The sequence below is a fragment of the Bufo bufo genome, chromosome 1, assembly GCF_905171765.1.
Source record: "Bufo bufo chromosome 1, aBufBuf1.1, whole genome shotgun sequence".
Taxonomy (NCBI): Eukaryota; Metazoa; Chordata; class Amphibia; order Anura; family Bufonidae; genus Bufo; species Bufo bufo.
In genome coordinates, this window is record NC_053389.1 from 764,796,563 (window position 1) to 764,816,800 (window position 20,238).

General features: G+C 43.0%; 1 protein-coding gene across 9 annotated transcripts in view; it reads right to left on the reverse strand.

The window, feature by feature from the left end:
* The window catches only part of LOC120986241 (patatin-like phospholipase domain-containing protein 6), a 68,056-nt gene that overhangs the window by 18,774 nt on the left and 29,044 nt on the right, over nt 1-20,238 (reverse strand). For 7 of the 9 annotated variants that reach the window (XM_040414710.1, XM_040414706.1, XM_040414703.1 and 4 more), the window contains exons 19-31: nt 19,789-19,902; nt 14,291-14,366; nt 12,108-12,218; nt 11,955-12,018; nt 11,617-11,785; nt 9,105-9,287; nt 8,824-8,942; nt 8,573-8,729; nt 8,273-8,389; nt 8,126-8,195; nt 7,933-8,049; nt 7,708-7,856; nt 3,896-4,048 (exon numbers count right to left, since the gene is read on the reverse strand). In XM_040414710.1, the coding sequence (XP_040270644.1) occupies nt 3,896-4,048; nt 7,708-7,856; nt 7,933-8,049; nt 8,126-8,195; nt 8,273-8,389; nt 8,573-8,729; nt 8,824-8,942; nt 9,105-9,287; nt 11,617-11,785; nt 11,955-12,018; nt 12,108-12,218; nt 14,291-14,366; nt 19,789-19,902 (1,599 nt within the window). Of the gene's footprint in view, nt 1-2,512; nt 2,916-3,895; nt 4,049-7,707; nt 7,857-7,932; nt 8,050-8,125; nt 8,196-8,272; nt 8,390-8,572; nt 8,730-8,823; nt 8,943-9,104; nt 9,288-11,616; nt 11,786-11,954; nt 12,019-12,107; nt 12,219-14,290; nt 14,367-19,788; nt 19,903-20,238 lie in introns of those variants that run through there. The other 2 variants (XM_040414711.1, XR_005775660.1) reach the window with 2 other exon arrangements.

Here is a 20,238-nt window from a genome sequence, read left to right on the forward strand (position 1 = left end):
TGACCAAAACATCAGCCAGGAAGCATAGGAACTGAGAAGTGATCTGTGGTCACCACCTGCAGAACCACTCCTTTATTGGGGGTGTCTTGCTAATTGCCTATAATTTCCACCTGTTGTCTATCCCATTTGCACAACAGCATGTGAAATTGATTGTCACTCAGTGTTGCTTCCGAAGTGGACAGTTTGATTTCACAGAAGTGTGATTGACTTGGAGTTACATTGTGTTGTTTAGGTGTTCCCTTTATTTTTTTGAGCAGTGTAGCATTCTTAATACAGAATGCTTAGTAAAATAGGGATGGAGGGGTTAAAATTTTTTTATTTAACTCACCTTATCCATTTGTTCACGCTGCCCGGCTTCTCTTCTTTCTTCTTCTTTGATGAGCTGGGAGAAAAGGACTTTTGGTGATGTCACTGCGCACATCACATGGTCCATCACATGATCCATCACCATGGTGCTGGATCATGTGATGGACCATGTGGTGAGCACAGTGACATCACCACGGGTCCTTTTCCTCCTGGTCATCAAAGAAGAAGAAAGAAGAGAAGCCGGGCAGCTCGAACAAGTGGATGAGGTGAGTTAAATTATAAAAAAAAAAATATTAACCCCTCCATCCCTATTTTACTAAACATTCTGTATTAAGAATGCTATTATTTTCCCTTATCCATCTATGATTGGCTAAATATGAATTGAAGAAACAGCTGAGTGCCGATACTTGTACTTTTAGTGTAGAGGGTCTGAGGCCTAGCTCTAGTCCTTGTTGAAGAAAATCTAGGATCCTTTGTATTTTTGGCCTCTCGAGGTTCGGAGATGGTTCCCAGGAGCAGAACCTCTTCCAAATTTTCAAGTAGATAGCGGAAGTCACTTTTTTCCTACTGGACCTGAGAGTGGTTATAACCTTGTCTGAAAGGCCCTGGTGCCTCAGTATTTTGACTTCAGGATCCAAGCTGTCAGTCTTAAGAATTCTGGGTGAGGATGTAGGATGGGACCTTGATAGGTCCTTCGTGAGCGGAAGGGTCCAAGGGCTGGAGATTGAAAGTCTTTTGAGGGAAGAGAACCAACTCTTTTTCGGCCAAAAGGGGGTTATCAGGATGAATGTCGAGCTCTCTTGTTGGATTTTCTGAACTACCCTCAGAATCATCGTATTGGTGGAAACACATAACACAGACTCCAGCCCCATGTCACGGCAAATGCGTCTATCGCCAAAGGATTACCCCTGGGATCCAGGGAACAGAATCGCTTCACCTACTGTTGTCTTTTGAAGCAAACAAGTCTATGTCTGGAGACCCTCATCTGTCGACTATCATTTTGAAGACCTCCAGATTTAGAGACCATTCTGTTTGGTCTATTGTGTGTCGGCTTAGATAGTCCGCTTCCTGATTCAGAGATCCTTTGAGGTGGGCAGCTGAGATAGACTTTACATTTTATTCTGCCCAGTAGAAAATTTTGTTCAATAGGCCTAGAAGCTTCATTGACTTCGTTCCTCCTTGATGAGAGAGGTAAGCCACTTGTCGGGGGTAATAATTCAATTAAGAATGATTAATTATGGTCATAAAAATATTTATATATCTGCAAATTAAGGTCTGACACACTGTCGTTGTGTTGTCTGAGAGGATCCTCAGGTGATGATTCTGAAGAACCTCTCTGTTTAGGAATTCCCACACCGCACACAGTTCTCCTTCATTCATAAAGTGGGCGGAGCAGGTGCGTCACGTGAGTAAGTGACGTTACGCCGCCCTCCGCTCTGCCTGCAGAGTTCTTACTGGAGCGTGACGATTGTAAGGTAAAATAAAGATGCAGTGAGTGATTAGTCCGCTGTGAGCAGCAGGGCCGGGGCTGTTATGGGTAGGGGGATCGGTCTATGGCACTGCTATGGGGAGGGGGGGATCTGTGCACTGTTATGGGGAAAGGGATCTGTGCACTGTTATGGGGAAAGGGATCTATGCACTGTTATGGGGAAAGGGATCTGTGCACTGTTATGCCCATAACAGTGCACATATCCCCTTTCCATAACAGAGCCACCCACAGATCCCCCTCTCCATAACAGCGCCACCCACAGATCCCCCTCTCCATAACAGCGCCACCCACAGATCCCCCTCTCCATAACAGCGCCACCCACAGATCCCCCTCTCCATAACAGCACCACCCACAGATCCCCCTCTCCATAACAGCGCCACCCACAGATCCCCCTCTCCATAACAGCGCCACCCACAGATCCCCCTCTCCATAACAGCGCCACCCACAGATCCCCCTCTCCATAACAGCGCCACCCACAGATCCCCCTCTCCATAACAGCGCCACCCACAGATCCCCCTCTCCATAACAGCGCCACCCACAGATGAATTTCATTCATGAAAAATAATTATTAATAAAATCATTAAAAAAAAAGTATTTTAAAAGTATTTGGGCAAAAAGGCAGTTTCGGTTTCGGTTTCGGTTTTCGGTCAAGGGCATCCTGAATTTTCGGTTTCGGTTTCGGACCAGAATTTTCATTTCGGTGCACCCCTACTTCTCCCAGATTTCCAGAATCCAGATCAGACATCTCGTCTGCCGCAATGTAGAATTTTTTACTTCCTTCCTAAATCTCTCCTTCCGAAAGGGGGTCTTCCTCCTCCCATTGTTTAGAGGAAAAGGCATCATCGCCCAAGCATTCCGAATCAGAAGAAGAGGGTGGTATTATTCTTTGCCGTTTTGGAGGTAACGGTCCCTGATCAGCCTCAGACATTTGGGATAGAGAAGCTTTAACCTCTTCCTGAATCATGGAACGGAACTCATCCCTTAGAGAGATATGTTCCCCCGGACAATGTTAGAAATGCAATCCTTGCAGATTTTTTTTGGGGTACCCATCCTGCAATTTTTTGAAACCGGAAATACATTTTGCAGGTTTTTTTTGCTTCTTCTGTGCCTCTTTAGATACCTATGAGGTGAGAACAGACCAAAATTAGAAGGATAGAATACATAAATATAAGTGCGACTAGGTGCAAATCACCACCGTGCGCCATCTGCCAGAGGGGCCGGCATTTTGAGTGCTGGCCGCCACGCACCGCACACCGCCCGCCTCCTGAGTAACTTCCTGGATGCACCGTAAGTGACGATAATCCAGAGCGCTTAGTGCGAGGTGCCAGGAGGAGGACGCAACTCTGGGAGCAGGCTTCGGATCAACCAGAGCGAGCGAGCCCTCCCGATTCTCCCCTGCTCAGCATTGGTAAAAGAATGCCGGAGTGCAGGGGAACTACATGTAAGATAAGTGCCATGCTATGACGCATCCCCACAGGGAGCCCAAGAGCTACATGAAAATAAAAACAAACTCTTCTTCCTTCATCTTCCTGACAACCAGGGAGACCTTTCTCTGCCCTGGCCTCTGTAGGGAAAGGAAACACTGGTGTATGGTGGAGGGGGGGGGGGGGGGGGTTTAACCTTTCTCTGTTCCTTCCCCTACCCCTACAGAGGTCAGGGCTTAATCTCCTTGTGAGGCCGTCATGGTGTTGAAATAGAAAATGAAATCATTTGGTATAAAAATAAGAAAAAAAATTAGCAGTTGGATTAGAATATGGTCAACAGGGTTTGCTTTTAATTTTTTTAATTTCTCTAGTTTCTTCTCCTCTGGTGAGGTCTTGATGGGTTTGGGGTGAGGATTGAGATTGGTTTTATTTCTTTATTGATTGTTTTGTGTGTTTTTTTTCTAAAAAAGGAAAATTAAAAAGAAAAAAAGGGTCAAGGTGGCGCAAATCCAAAGGCCACCTTACAAAGGGTACCTCAAAGTAAGCAACATACCTCAACTTTATTTAACAGATCCAGCAGTACTGATATAACAAGCTATCTAGAAAGAAGTACTGTAAATATTACAAGGCTGTTGGGGTTAATATCCAGTGAAGATGTCAGCTTTCACCAACTTACACATATTTCCTGGAAGCGACGAAATTCTGACGTGGTGAAGCGCTGCACTGGAGGGCACAGATACTCACAGTAACCACTGAGCTTCACCATCTGGAGCTGTCGCACACAAGTGACATATGACAAGCGGGACTGTAGCTCTGCCATGTCTGGGATCTAGTTGTGGAAGAGATGGAGAAATTAAAATGTACATGGAATCCTTGGATTGTGTCCAGACAAATGTAACTAATGGTCAGCCATGGTAAACTTGGCCAACCAGCCCTAACAAGTGGTAGGTAAAGGAAATGTGTCATCAGAAAATAACTTATTGTTTAAATCAAGTTTTGAGGTTTAACACATTTTGATTATGTCATTTTTTATTTTCCATCTATATTTAAACAAAAAACATAACATCCTGCAGTTTTCGCACTGGCCGCTCCTAATAACCGGCATCACTTATTAATCTGTACAGATCACTTTACTGCAGGTACCTGCTTATCTGTCATTCTAATCCTGCCTGTAATGATACCTCCTCTGTGCATAGTGTGGGGTTTAGCAAGGTAGACAGGATTAGCGGATGCAGTATAGAGGCAACAACACGTTCTTTGGATCAAACAGTTACATAGTACATAACATAGTACATAAGGCCGAAAAAAGACATTTGTCCATCCAGTTCGGCCTGTTATCCTGCAAGTTGATCCAGAGGAAGGCAAAAAAAAAACCTGTGAGGTAGAAGCCAATTTTCACCACTTTAGAAAAAAAATTCCCTCCCGACTCCAGTCAGGCAATCAGAATAACTCCCTGGATCAACGACCCCTCTCTAGTAGCTATAGCCTGTAATATTATTACACTTCAGAAATACATCCAGGCCCCTCTTGAATTCCTTTATTGTACTCACCATCACCACCTCCTCAGGCAGAGAGTTCCATAGTCTCACTGCTCTTACCGTAAAGAATCCTCTTCTATGTTTGTGTACAAACCTTCTTTCCTCCAGACGCAGAGGATGTCCCCTCGTCATAGTCACAGTCCTGGGGATAAATAGATGATGGGATAGATCTCTGTACTGACCCCTGATATATTTATACATAGTAATTAGATCTCCCCTCAGTCGTCTTTTTTCTAAAGTGAATAACCCTAATTTTGATAATCTTTCAGGGTACTGTAGTTTCCCCATTCCAGTTATTACTTTAGTTGCCCTCATCTGGACCCTCTCCAGCTCGGCTATGTCTGCCTTGTTCACAGGAGCCCAGAACTGTACACAGTACTCCATGTGTGGTCTGATTAGCGATTTGTAAAGTGGTAGGACTATGTTCTTATCACTGGCATCTATGCCCCTTTTGATGTAACCCATTATCTTATTGGCCTTGGCAGCAGCTGACTGACACTGGTTTTTGCAGCTTAGTTTGCTGCTTATTAAAATTCCTAGATCCTTTTCCATGTCAGTGTTACCGAGTGTTTTACCATTTAGTATGTACGGGTGACTTGCATTATTCCTTCCCATGTGCATATCTTTGTCAGTGTTAACTGCCACTTATCTGCCCAAGCCTCCAATCTATCCAGATCCCTCTGTAGTAGTATACTGTCCTCTTCAGTGCTAATTACTTAACACAGTTTAGTGTCATCTGCGAAAATTGATATTTTACTATGCAAGCCTTCTACAAGATCATTAATAAATATATTGAAGAGAATAGGGCCCAATACTGACCCCTGAGGTACCCCACTAGTGACAGTGACCCAATCTGAGTGTGTACCACTAATAGCCACCCTCTGTTTTCTATCCCTCAGCCAGTTACTTACCCACATACAGACGTTTTCTCCCAGTCCGAGCATTCTCATTTTATATACTAACCTTTTATGTGGTACAGTGTCAAATGCTTTGGAGAAGTCCAGATATACGACATCCATTGATTCGCTGCTGTCAAGTCTAGAACTTACCTCCTCATAGAAACTGATTAAATTAGTTTGGCATGACCGATCCCTCATGACGCCATGCTGATATGATGTTATTTGCTTATTTCCCTTGAGATGCTCTAAGATAGCATCTCTCAGAAAACCTTCAAACAGTTTACCCACAACAGATGTTAAACTTACCGGCCTATAGTTTCCAGGCTCTGTTTTTGGACCCTTTTTGATATTGGCACCACATTTGCTATGCGCCAATCCTGTGGAACATTCCCTGTCACTATAGAGTCCGAAAATATCAGAAATAAGGGTCTAGCTATGACATTACTTAATTCCCTTAGGATACGGGGGTGTATGCCATCCGGTCCTGGCGATTTGTCTATTTTAATCTTTTTAAGTTGCTGTTGTACTTCTTCCTGGGTCAGACAGGACACTTTTAATGGGGAATTTATTTTTACATTCAGCATTTCATCTGACAGTTTATTTTCCTCAGTGAATACATTGGAGAAAAAAATATTTGCTTTCTCCTCGTCACTCTCTGCGACTCCCCCCTCATTACATCTTCAGATTTATACTTTTTAACACTTATATAATTGAACATTTTAGGGTTAGTTTTACTCTCTTTGGCAATTAATCTCTCGGTCTCTAGTTTGGCCGCTTTTATTAGTTTTTTACATGTTTTATTTTTTTCCTTATAGTTTTTCAGTGCTTCCTCGCTACCCTCCTGTTTTAGTGATTTATATGCTTTCTTTTTGTCATTTATTGATTTCTTTACAGTTCTATTTATCCACAGTTCAGTGTTTTATTCATACTTTAGGCAAGTGACAAAACAAGCAGTCATATTTAAACAAAAGTCAACTTGCAGTGTTGATGGTAATTCACACCATGCGGCAATTCTGCCTGAAAGAGTACTTGCTCATAGCAGTGACAACCTGTTTTCACGCCAAACAGGTAGCAAGCCTTCATCCAGACACAAGGCTCCCAGATCTCAACACAGAGACATGGCTTCTGAGCCCAGCTGCCTATTTAAGGACAGCCAGGTGCTGCAAAAACCCAGACGGTCATTTAAAATCCAGTCCGGTATTTGACCTCACCCGTCTGTAAATCAGCCCAGCAGCACATGCTGGGAGTAAAATACCTGTCTTTCCAGACCAAACCTCTCACTGTGTCACAATAGATAAGACAAGATCCACCATTCACAATAGGTCAAAGCTTGTTTATCCTGTCCATTGTGTCTATGAACCATGTGGCTACCATGAAGCAATTTTTTAATGCTTTCAAAATGCTGTTAAGAACAGTTAAGGCAAGATGGTCGCCCCATAATAATGTTCAGAAAATAATAACATTCGAAAAAAGGGATGTGTGTCACTGTCCGGTTTTAACTGGGATCCATAGTAACATAATGAAAAACGTATAGGCTGCAATGGTAGTTAATTGTAGTGTATGGGAGAAGCGATCAGACGATCGCATGTTCAAGTCTCCTAAGGGGACATAAGTATATAGAAAAAGAGCCCTCAGCTGTAACTATAAAAAAGTTATGAGGGTCAGTATTTGGCAATGCAAAGAAAAGAAAGTTTTCTTTCTAGGTTTTTATTTTTTTAAGTAAAAACTATATAAGTGTGGCATCGCTGTAATCGCACTGACCTGGATATTGAAGGTTACAGATAATTTTCAACGCATATGGAACGCTGTAAAAATGAAACCAATAAAACTATGGCAGAATTGTGGGGGGGGGGGGGTAGCTTTCCACTGCATCATATGCAATCTAAAATGATTTCATTAGAAAGTACTGCTTGTCCGGCAAATAGCAAGCCCTCAAACATCTATGTGAATGGAAACATTTAAATGGCTCCTGGAAGGCAGGGAGTAAATAACGAAAAAGAAAAAACTGAAAATTGCTACTAGCTTTGTTAGGCCATCTCTTCAAGAGTTACCTTCACTTTTGCTCCCCAAGGTTTTATACGGTTCCAGAGTAGCCACCATCCAGACAGACTGTCTCCATAATTATATGTATTCCATTCTTCCTGCTGGCCAACATCAACTGCAAGAACTGTTCGTGCTCCCATAGAACGAGCCACATCCGCTAGGATCCAAAAACAGAGAAGTTAAAAGAAAGATGGAAACAACTTTTCAATATTCAACTCTCATTCTTTTCTTACCTGGAAGATTATTGACATAGCATCCATCCACTAAAAGGTGATCATCCACTGGATCGCACAGAGGAGGAAGGTAAGGCATGTAGGAGGTAGTAGCTCTAATGTAGCGCCAAAGCATACCTGCAGAGCGATATCAAAATCAATTTCCTGTTGTTCCTATCAAATATAAATTACAGCATATAGACGTACCTCTTACCTTCTCGGTGAACCCTCATTGACGAAGAACTGATATCTGTTGTGATGCAGAAATATGGTAACCACAAATCCTAAAATAAAAAATATATATGGGAGAGGCACTACATAAAAAAGTTAAAAATTCAAATCAAAGCCACAAATATGTTACTTGGATTTGCCGCTGCCCAAAGAGGTGAATCAATGTTGTGTTAAACCCAGATCCGGATAATAATGAGGTAATTGGGTAGGTGAGATCCAGGGCTGTCCTGGGCAGAGAGGACATCATCTGGTGATTAAGAGTACATAGAGTAAATATAACACAAAAATATACAAAAATGACAGAAATTGAATGTGAGAGTGTCAGATGACCATTAAAGGAATGAGCATTCCAACCAAGTACATTCCAACCAAGTACATCTGAATATTGCAAACTAAATATAGGTTGAAACCATTGAGGAAAATAGCTTACCTGTGCCCATTTGCTGGTTTTATCTTTAGTTTTACTGCCATCAAGTTCTTCAGCATAAACACCACCAACCAAGGCCCCCATGGACGTTCCCCCCACCATGTCCACCGGAATGCCTGCCTCTTCCAAAGCGTTAATGATCCCTACATGAGCGAATCCTCTGTACATAATAGTAACATAATACATTTGAAAACCTGAACAACATAAAGAAACACATATAAAGCAATAAAAAATGTAGACTTGTGTCCACTAACCTGGCTCCACCACCACCTAATACTAAAGCAATGGCATTTCCTGTTAGAGTACGAGCAAGTCGTGAGAAGTCACTGTGATAGTCAACTTCTTTCTTCAGGATTCTAGAGTAGAATTCCAGCTGATAAGAAGGATTAAGTGGGTTAAACTTCAAAGGTATAGTTTCTATATGTACCAAACCCCAGTGGTACACAATATGAAGTCTAAACATCCCCAAACTTTCACTCTCAAGAACTTATCTTTTTAGGTATCTACTAGTTGCTTTAAACCATTTTATAGTTACCATTCTATGTGGAGGTCTCTTGGTGAACAGCCTATTTGGACCTCGAATATGAAAATGTCCTGAGACCCAAGTCCTCAGTTTTAGCCATTCCACTGTCCCTGTAGGAGAAGGGCCATCCATCCGGTGGAGGAGAACAAGTTGTTTGAGGGCTCTAACAGGAGAATTGTCAAGGAACTTTTCTAGCTAGAGAGTGACAATAACATTAGGACTTAAACAGCATTACAGAGGGAACTAAACGTTTAATTTCAGAGGGAACTAAACATGTAATGTAGACCTCTGAATCCCAAGTGCCAATGGCTCTGGTGGATCCATCACTGCTGGGAAAGAGTAATATTAATGGGGTTGTACAGGATTAGAAAAACTTGATTGCTTTCTTCATAAAATAGTTCCAGATCTGTCCACAGGTTGTGTGTGGTATAGCAGCTCAGCCCCATTCACTTTCAAAGAACTGAGTTGCAATAACAAATGAAATCTATGGATGGTTGTGGTGTTGTTTCTAGAAGAAAGCAGCCATGCTTCTTCTAATTCTGTAGAATCATTTAGCACCCATAGAAGATTGGTTAGCTAGAGAGACCTGGCAGATCTATTGAGACCTATTGCACAGGCAAGGACTTAAGGTATATATATATATATATATATATATATATATATATACACACATACACACACATATATACACTGCTCAAAAAAATAAAGGGAACACTTAAACAACACAATGTAACTCCAAGTCAATCACACTTCTGTGAAATCAAACTGTCCACTTAGGAAGCAACACTGAGTGACAATCAATTTCACATGCTGTTGTGCAAATGGGATAGACAACAGGTGGAAATTATAGGCAATTAGCAAGACACCCCCAATAAAGGAGTGGTTCTGCAGGTGGTGACCACAGATCACTTCTCAGTTCCTATGCTTCCTGGCTGATGTTTTGGTCACTTTTGAATGCTGGCGGTGCTTTCACTCTAGTGTAGCATGAGACGGAGTCTACAACCCACACAAGTGGCTCAGGTAGTGCAGCTTATCCAGGATGGCACATCAATGCGAGCTGTGGCAAGAAGGTTTGCTGTGTCTGTCAGCGTAGTGTCCAGAGCATGGAGGCGCTACCAGGAGACAGGCCAGTACATCAGGAGACGTGGAGGAGGCCGTAGGAGGGCAACAACCCAGCAGCAGGACCGCTACCTCCGCCTTTGTGCAAGGAGGAACAGGAGGAGCACTGCCAGAGCCCTGCAAAATGACCTCCAGCAGGCCACAAATGTGCATGTGTCTGCTCAAACGGTCAGAAACAGACTCCATGAGGGTGATATGAGGGCCCGACGTCCACAGGTGGGGGTTGTGCTTACAGCCCAACACCGTGCAGGACGTTTGGCATTTTCCAGAGAACACCAATATTGGCAAATTCGCCACTGGCGCCCTGTGCTCTTCACAGATGAAAGCAGGTTCACACTGAGCACATGTGACAGATGTGACAGAGTCTTGAGATGCCGTGGAGAACGTTCTGCTGCCTGCAACATTCTCCAGCATGACCGGTTTGGCATTGGGTCAGTAATGGTGTGGGGTGGCATTTCTTTGGAGGGCCGCACAGCCCTCCATGTGCTCGCCAGAGGTAGCCTGACTGCCATTAGGTACCGAGATGAGATCCTCAGACCCCTTGTGAGACCATATGCTGGTGCGGTTGGCCCTGGGTTCCTCCTAATGCAAGACAATGCTAGACCTCATGTGGCTGGAGTGTGTCAGCAGTTCCTGCACGACGAAGGCATTGATGCTATGGACTGGCCCGCCCGTTCCCCAGACCTGAATCCAATTGAGCACATCTGGGACATCATGTCTCGCTCTATCCACCAACGTCACGTTGCACCACAGACTGTCCAGGAGTTGGCAGATGCTTTAGTCCAGGTCTGGGAAGAGATCCCTCAGGAGACCGTCCGCCACCTCATCAGGAGCATGCACAGGCGTTGTAGGGAGGTCATACAGGCACGTGGAGTCCACACACACTACTGAGCCTCATTTTGACTTGTTTTAAGGACATTACATCAAAGTTGGATCAGCCTGTAGTGTGTTTTTCCACTTTAATTTTGAGGGTGACTCCAAATCCAGACCTCCATGGGTTGAAAAATTTGATTTCCATTTTTTTATTTTTGTGTGATTTTGTTGTCAGCACATTCAACTATGTAAAGAACAAAGTATTTCAGAAGAATATTTAATTAATTCAGATCTAGGATGTGTTATTTTTGTGTTCCTTTAATTTTTTTGAGCAGTGTATATGAGCAGCTGATTACAAGTCCTAATTCAAACACAGGAAGCAGCCATTTTAACAACGGGTAATGGTTTTCATATTGGTTTCAGCCAAGCTTATAGAAATGGGTGTGGACCAAGGAATAGTTAAATACAGTTTCTTACAACCAAAATGAAAAATAAACTAAAAGTAAATAATAATATTTTGTCAAAGAAATACATTTGTCTCCATGGTTTGGTTTTAAGAACAGTGGTCAAATGAAACATGTTGCCCTCTCACCTCCCCCAGGTTTGGCTCTTCTTCTCCTAATCCCACCAGTAGAATACAGTCAGCCTGACGGATGCAGCGTATGGTCCATGGTGTGAGTGAAAACTCAGTCTGGTATAGGACAATACGGTGATTGTCTTCTTGTTGAGCTAACCAGGTAGACAACTGACATTCATGAGTGCTGCAGAAAAAGGCATCAAATATAACCAAATAGGTATCTTAATGTTGCCCTTTAATAAAGCCAACATTCATCTTGATCATGCTGAGCAGTAATTTGCACCAACAAGCCAGCTGTTTATACACAGCGCTTTAAGCCAGGCTGAGCATTGCATGGAAAGGGCCTCACAAACCTTTCTAAAGCATAGGCTCCAAACCGCACCCTGATGATGTCACTTGTAAGAACCAGTGTTGGTCCTAAAAGAGGCAGATCGTCAATCAATTAAGCCCTACCATCATCGCTCAGGAGAGTAGTCCTATAAACCACTCTCCTGCTGAGGACTTACCTATGGCACTCATTGCATGTTTGAGCTCCAGGGTAAATGCAGAGAGAGGGACATTGTTGCTGCAGGGTAGAATGCATACAGTGCTGAGATTTTTGACAATGTTACCAGGATCTAAGAAAGAAAATGAGAAGGGACTATGTCGGCTTCTTATGGGTCCTCAACCCAGGACTTTAACTTTTCACACTGGCTTTTGACACTGTCCCACATAGAAGACTTATCAATAAACTGCAGTCATTGAGCATGGACTCCCATATTGTTGAGTGGATTAGGCAGTGGCTGAGTGACAGACAACAGAGGGTTGTAGTCAATGGAGAACATTCAAAACAAGGTCATGTTACCAGTGGGGTTCCACAGGGATCTGTACTGGGACCAATTTTGTTTAATATCTTCATAAGTGATATTGCAAAAGGCCTCGATGGTAAGGTTTGTCTTTTTGCTGATGACACAAAGATATGTAACAGGGTTGATGTTCCTGGAGGGAAACGCCAAATGGAAAAGGATTTAGGAAAACTAGAAGAATGGTCAGAACTCTGGCAACTGAAATTTAATGTGGATAAGTGCAAGATAATGCACCTGGGGCGTAAAAACCCAAGGGCAGAATATAGAATATTTGACACAGTCCTGACCCCAGTATCTGAGGAAAGGGATTTAGGAGTAATTATTTCAGAAGACTTAAAGGTGGGAAGACAATGTAATAGGGCAGCACGAAATGCCAGCAGAATCCTTGGATGTATAGGGAGAGGTATAAGCAGTAGAAAGAGTGAAGTGCTTATGCCGCTGTACAGAACACTGGTGAGACCTCACTTGGAGTATTGTGCGCAGTACTGGAGGCCATATCTCCAGAAGGATATAGATACTCTAGAGAGAGTTCAGAGAAGAGCTACTAAACTAGTACATGGATTGCAGGATAAAACTTACCAGGAAAGGTTAAAGGACCTTAATATGTATAGCTTGGAAGAAAGAAGAGACAGAGGGGATATGATAGAAACTTTTAAATACATAAAGGGAATCAACTCGGTAAAGGAGGAGAGCATATTTAAAAGAAGAAAAACTACCACAAGAGGACACAGTTTTAAATTAGAGGGGCAAAGGTTTAAAAGTAATATAAGGAAGTATTACTTTACTGAGAGAGTAGTGGATGCATGGAATAGCCTTCCTGCAGAAGTGGTAGCTGCAAATACAGTGAAGGGGTTTAAGCATGCATGGGATAGGCATAAGGCTATCCTTCATATAAGATAGGGCCAGGGACTATTCATAGGATTCAGATATATTGGGCAGACTAGATGGGCCAAATGGTTCTTATCTGCCGACACATTCTATGTTTCTATGTTTTCTGTACCTGTTCTTAAGACTCACATGACTTTTATATCTACTTTCTACGTGTGTTTATCCCACCACATATTTGTTCTCCCCCACAACTATGACTTCTATAGGAAGTAATGCTTTCCAGTAACTACCTTTTAAACTCTTTGAGTAGTTAAGATAGTCTTTGACTTAGCTAAGATTAGTAAATTGATAGTGTACATGTACACCAGCCACATGGTGGTACATGGAGAAGAAATGAGTACAACATTCATAGCAAGACGTACTAAATATTTAATGCCATCTGCTCCATTTTATTACATTTGCAGAACTTTGAGCAGGTATTACAGACTCAAATATATCTGCCCTAAGACAATGTTGGTAATGTCTCCCAATATCCAGGGAAATACCCTAGTGCGGAGGTTCCCAACCTTTTCAACTTTCATCGATGGTCGGGAGCAACAGGCAATTCAAAAATAGAGGAGAGAAATTTTGAATGTGGAGTAACAAAAAACCTGAAATTTGCAAACATTTGCTGTTAAATATTTTAGTGTGAACTTTAATATTAGAATTATACCATCCAAATTGGCACTGTTTGGTGGCAAATCTACAATAGGTGTGCAACATTGTCAATTGCCAGTACATATGATTATAACTCAGGACTCCCATAGTGAGCCACACAGTAGGGGGTAGAGCCACCAGTTGAGAACCCCTGCCGTAGTGGAATATTAAATGGTTTTGATCTATAGACACTAGTGCTTATCTTACTCAACATATTAGGATTGACATGGCCAATGTAGAGACAATTTTGGAAATTAGATATTGACACCCATTTATTAAGTGAGACAACCTCTATGTCCCAATGAAGAAAACAATCTTACCACTGAGATCGCCTTGTGGTTGTTGTAGGTTTCCCAGGATTTTGTGGCTTAAAATATGAATAAGTCTGGTGACCACCTATAGAGATAATAGAGATAATATACAAAATATATAAAAAATACTTATTGCTAATAAAAAGCAGTAAACAGATACTTATAGGGAATGTCAGCTACAAAATGCATCATAAACCGCCAGCATTATCTTACAGATGCTTTCATCATGCTTCTAACGTTGTTTTTGTCTGAGATGTCCGATGCGCATGATCGCAGAAAAAAAAGTTTTATTCCCCTGCAGGTCATATGTAAATAAGGTTCTTTAAGTCAATGGGGTAGCAATTTTCTTACTTGAAGTTAAGCTCACTGCGTCCCCACAAGTGATTCCATCCTCACATCTGGCATATGTGTAGTGAAAAAGATCTGGGGGTACTACACATTGTTTATTGTGATGCATTGTATTTCATTGTTTGTTTCCTGGCTTATACTACCAGCAAGGAAGTTTTGGCAAAGGTTGGCAGGAACAGGGTTAACCACCCTGTTCCTCCCCTCTTGGTAGGAGTGGGCTGGTTCTGCTTCCTGCAAAGAGAGGGGGGTTCCTGTCTAGAGACAGACTGGAAAGGACGCAGACTGCCTTGCTCCTTCTCCTGTTACAGATTTCTTCAGAGAGGAAAATTACCAATTTGCCTCAAGTAAAGCTTTGAGAGGATGAGAGACAGCAGAGTGACCTGCTATATTCAGCTTCTACAGACACTGCCGTACAGTTAGGGAAGACCGGTTATAGACAGCCTCATCACCAAACAATCGCTAGGCCAGTATCACCTAAGTGCTGAATTGCCACCAACCAACATGCCTCAATATCCTTGTTGGTGCCAGAGAATTGTGCATGCACTGTACAATAGCGTTTCTGGTGCCTGTGTATTATTCCCCGCTGCAGTATTCTTGTCTTCAGTGAGTCAATGTGTAGGCGCAGACTTACATGCGTGAGCTCGCCACATCTCAGACAAAAACTTTAGAAACATGAAAAAAACTGTTTTTGCCCTTCTTAATTAAAGTGGTCGTCCCATGTCACACTTTGGTGGCATATCGCAAGGACATGCCACCAATGTTTGATAGGTGCGGGTCTCACCTCTAGGACCCAAACCTATCTCTAGAATTAGGCCCCCAAAGTGAACGAGGGCACACTGCGCAAGCACGGCCACCCTTCATTCATAAGGGAGTGCCGCAAATAGACAAGCACCTACTTGCACATTGCGCCCTGCATTCAGTTCTATGAGAGTTCTGGAAATAGCCCAGCATGCTGACTTGGCTCTTTTTGGAACTCCCATAGAAGCAAATGGAGAGCATGCGAGGTGCCCTCTTCTTCGCCTTGGGGGTGCCATTCCAGAGATATATGCAGATCCCACAGTTGGGACCCGAACCTATTGGACATTTGTGGCATGTCCTCACAATATTGCAAGAAAATTTAGACTAGAACCTTCAGAATCACAGGTGCATATCCATGAAGCAAACATAATTACAAAAAAACTAAATGGCTGCACACCGTTATATATACAAACAATAGAGCTAAGAAATGGGGGGTCATTCTAGATAAAAGTGGTACAATACCGACTATAAATGAATAATGGAAGCTCTTAGCGCACATACGTGTCAGGCCCATCTACCAGGCGTCAAGGTGGCTTCCGCAGATGGGTCCCTATCACTAAATATACTGCCTCACTATGGACTTACTTAAGCCTACAATATTCAGGGCAGTGTAGGAACCAGCTACAAACGTACTCTGCTCAGAAGTCCCAGGTAGATGGGCGTGTTCAGTCTAAAAGAGGTGCTACCCTCAATATATTGCAAGAAAATTTAGACTAGAACCTTCAGAATCACAGGTGCATATCCATGAAGCAAACATAATTACAAAAAACTAAATGGCTGCACACCGTTATATATACAAACAATAGAGCTAAGAAATGTCCTAACAATATGCCACCAATGTGTGAGATGGGCCAACCCCTTTAATTATTTGGTCTCTTCTAGAGATATCTCCTGAAGCTCTTCTACTGTATGATTACTGATAGAACCAAACCTCCACAAAAGCAAGTGTCCAATTATTTTAACATCCATGTATTAACAATCAGCTCTGCTAAAAAAAACTATTCAATACTCAGAAAGACTGTTCAGGAATATCCCACCATAAGAACTTATCCATACCTATCAACTTTGGAAAATTTAAAATAGGGACATTATGTGCAATTTCTTTCATACTAGGCCATGTCTATAACTCTGCCCAAAGCATAACTATACATACCCAGTCCCCTTAATGCCCCTACATAGTAAATATTCCCCCTTTGTGCTAGCACACAGTAGTCCGCCGGTGTCCGTGTTTTGCGGATTCGCAATTTGTGGACGTGTGAATGGACCCTAAATACTCATTTATGTAACCAATTATTTAGGAGATGCCTCTGAGGTTCCATGAAATCACTTTCCTTTATGTAAATACCTGCGGGTATCTCCTTTTGATATAAGACAAAGCACCATCTGGCAGTTTTGCCAATTCAGAATCTCGCACTGCATGGACTGATGTTGCTCTTGGTTGATGGGTTAAACAAGTGACAGGTAAGGATGCATTTATTTTTATCTAATATAAATGAGCTAAACAACAGGGTTCTGTCAGTAAATTGACATTCAACAATTACAAAAATGTCCAGAGTCGCAATTTACTACTGGAAATGTCTCAAATATGCTTCAAAAGTTGCAAATATGTTTCAAAAGTCGCAAGTGTGGTCTGGCAGGGTTGGCTGAAAAGTAATGCCCACATGTGCCCCCTTCACCAAAGTAATGCCCACATTGTGCCCCTCACAGTAGTTGTGCCCATATGTCCCTCCTTCACAGTAGTTATGGCCAGATATGTGCCCCCTTCCCAATAGTTATGCCCAGATATGTGCCCCCTTCATAGTAGTAGGTCCCAGATATGTGCCACCTTTCAGAGTAGTTAGGCCCAGATATGTGCCCCCTTAACAGTTGCTATGCCCTTTCCCTGCAGTTGTGCCCCCTTCTCATTAGTTATGCCCAGATGTGCCCCCTTCACAGTAGTTATGCCCAGATACTGTATGTGTCCCTTCACAGTAGTTATGCCCAGATATGTGTCCCCTTCACAGTTGCTATGCCCAGATATTCCCCCTCACAGTAGTTATGCCCAGATGTGCCCCCTTCACAGTAGTTATGCCCAGATGTGCCCCCTCACAGTAGTTATGCCCAGATACTGTATGTGTCCCTTCACAGTAGTTATGCCCAAATATGTGTCCCCTTCACAGTTGCTATGCCCAGATATTCCCCCTCACAGTAGTTATGCCCAGATTTGCCCCCCACAGTAGTTATGCCCAGATTTGCCCCCCACAGTAGTTATGTCTAGAGTAAATTGCGGAACGGATGCGGACCCATTCATGTGGACGTGTGAATGGACCCATAGCTGATTTTAATGTTGTCAGTGTCCTTTCTATCTCCAATAATGGCCTACAGACCCAAAGGAAGATAGCAATAGCATATAACATTATGGAGAAACATTGATCATATGATCACCAGAGGTAAAAAGACAATTTTATTATCGGTGCTTGGCAGCCTCTTTATTTTGAGTATAGTGAATTGCCCGGAAAGTCCTTTTAACCCCTTATTGCCCTGCAGCGTACTGGTTACACCGGACACAGCTAGTTCTTAAAGAGTACCTTTCATCGGTCCAAACATTGTGAACTAAGTATCATGATATGTACAGCGGCGCCCAGGGATCTCACTGTACTTACTATTAACCCTGGGCGCCTATCCGTTCTCCTGCTATGCCCTCCGGAGACAAAAAATGGCCCAGGCTGTGAGCTCTGCGCTGCGATTGGCCAGCGCTACAGCCTGGGAGAAGAAGACGCCCAGGAGAACAAGGGCAGTCTCCTCCTACTATAACCAAGTCCCCTAAGTCTCCACCTACTATAACCAAGTGACCGAAGATACCGGAGGGCATAGCGGGAGAACGGAGCGGCGCCCAGGGATAATAGTAAGTGCAGTGAGATCCCTGGGCGCCGCTGTATAGATCATGATACTTAGTTCACAATGTTTGGACCGATGAAAGGTACTCTTTAAGAACTAGCTGCGTCCGGTGTAACTGTACGCTGCAGGGCGATAAGGGGTTAAAAGGACTTTCCGGGCAATTCACTATCCTCAAAATAAAGAGGCTGCCAAGCACCGATAATAAAATTGTCTTTTTACCTCGGGTGATCATATGATCAATGTTTCTCCATAATGTTATATGCTATTTGTGGCGAAACCAACCTCGCCACTGGGTTTTGGAGGGGCCTGTTTGCCAGCCTCTTGCCCCAGGATTATAGGCCCTCTCATCAGCCCATGCAAAACTTTTGAACCCATGGTCTAATTCGTGCCATTTTGGGATATGTTAAATGTCTATGTGTACTGTAAAGGGTGGGACATTGTATATTTGAGTAGTGATCTCTGTCCTATTGTCTCCACGTGTGTATTGGTGATTTCCCTTTGTCTTGAGAGATAATTGAATTACTCCTCGGTTGTCTCCAGGACAGAAGACATTGTGTGTTCTCCTGCCTGTGATGATTACATTAACTCATTGTGTAAGGTAATTGTATCACAGGCAGAGGGGAGGATTTTGTGTGGGAGTGTTTTACTGTATTGTACGTGTTTATTGGTTGTTTTTACAAAACCCTGTGGGTGGTAACCTTGTTGGAAAATGTGTATAAGTCAATGCTTGTGTGTTCAATAGAGAGTTCCTGTTTTACCCTTCATCATGTTGAGGCTGGTGTTTGGGTAACTGATCAACACTGGGGATTGCTATACACTGAAGATTTGCTATACTCCCCTGGCTATAACTACTAGCTCTTGTAAGAGCTGTTCCAGCTCTCTGGATTTAGGAGAGGTTCACCCACTGGAGCCTTGTCGTAGGTCCAGGGTGGGTAGGAGACGGCGAGACCTCAACCAAGCTTCGGCGGTTCGTGGGGTCTGTGGCGGTTATGGTGTCAAGTGGAGTGCTTGGAGTACTCAGGAAGCGCTAGGAGCATCCATCGACGGAGGTACCTGGTCGGGGTGCCAGGAGATCCGTTACACTATTGCTATCTTCCTTTGGGTCTGTAGGCCATTATTGGAGATAGAAAGGACACTGACAACATTAAAATCAGCTATGGGTCCATTCACACGTCCACATGAATGGGTCCGCATCCGTTCCGCAATTTTGCGGAACGGGTGCGGACCTGTTCATTTTCAATTGGGCGGGAAAAAATGCAGACAGCACACAGTGTGCTGTCCGCATCTGCACTTCCCTTCCACAGCCACGGACAAGAAAAGGCATTTCTATTAAAGTGCCTGGCATGTGCGGTCCGCCGGTGTCCGTGTTTTGTGGATCCGCAATTTGCGGACGTGTGAATGGACCCTAAATACTCATTTATGTAACCAATTATTTAGGAGATGCCTCTGAGGTTCCATGAAATCACTTTCCTTTATGTAAATACCTGCGGGTATCTCCTTTTGATATAAGACAAAGCACCATCTGGCAGTTTTGCCAATTCAGAATCTCGCACTGCATGGACTGATGTTGCTCTTGGTTGATGGGTTAAAGCCTCAACCTGAAAAGATAGTTGATAAGTAAGATATGAAGAAGGAAGAACACCAAATGAATTTCTACTGAGAGGTTTACAACAGCTGAAGTAACGGTTTATTCATTGTCTTGCATGACTATATCCATGGCCTTCAGCAATTTGGATCCAGGTTTTTGGTTCTAGTGTTAAATACGGAGCCTCCAAGAAAGTATTTCTCCTAAGTCTTAACTTTTAGTGGTTGAACAATTTACCTACTTGGGAACAGTGAGATGTAGGTACATTTGTCCAGCTCAATGATATTCCTACTATGGAGTATTTTTGCCGTAAGTTGATAGCATGAGAACATTTGCCCTTGTTCCTAGT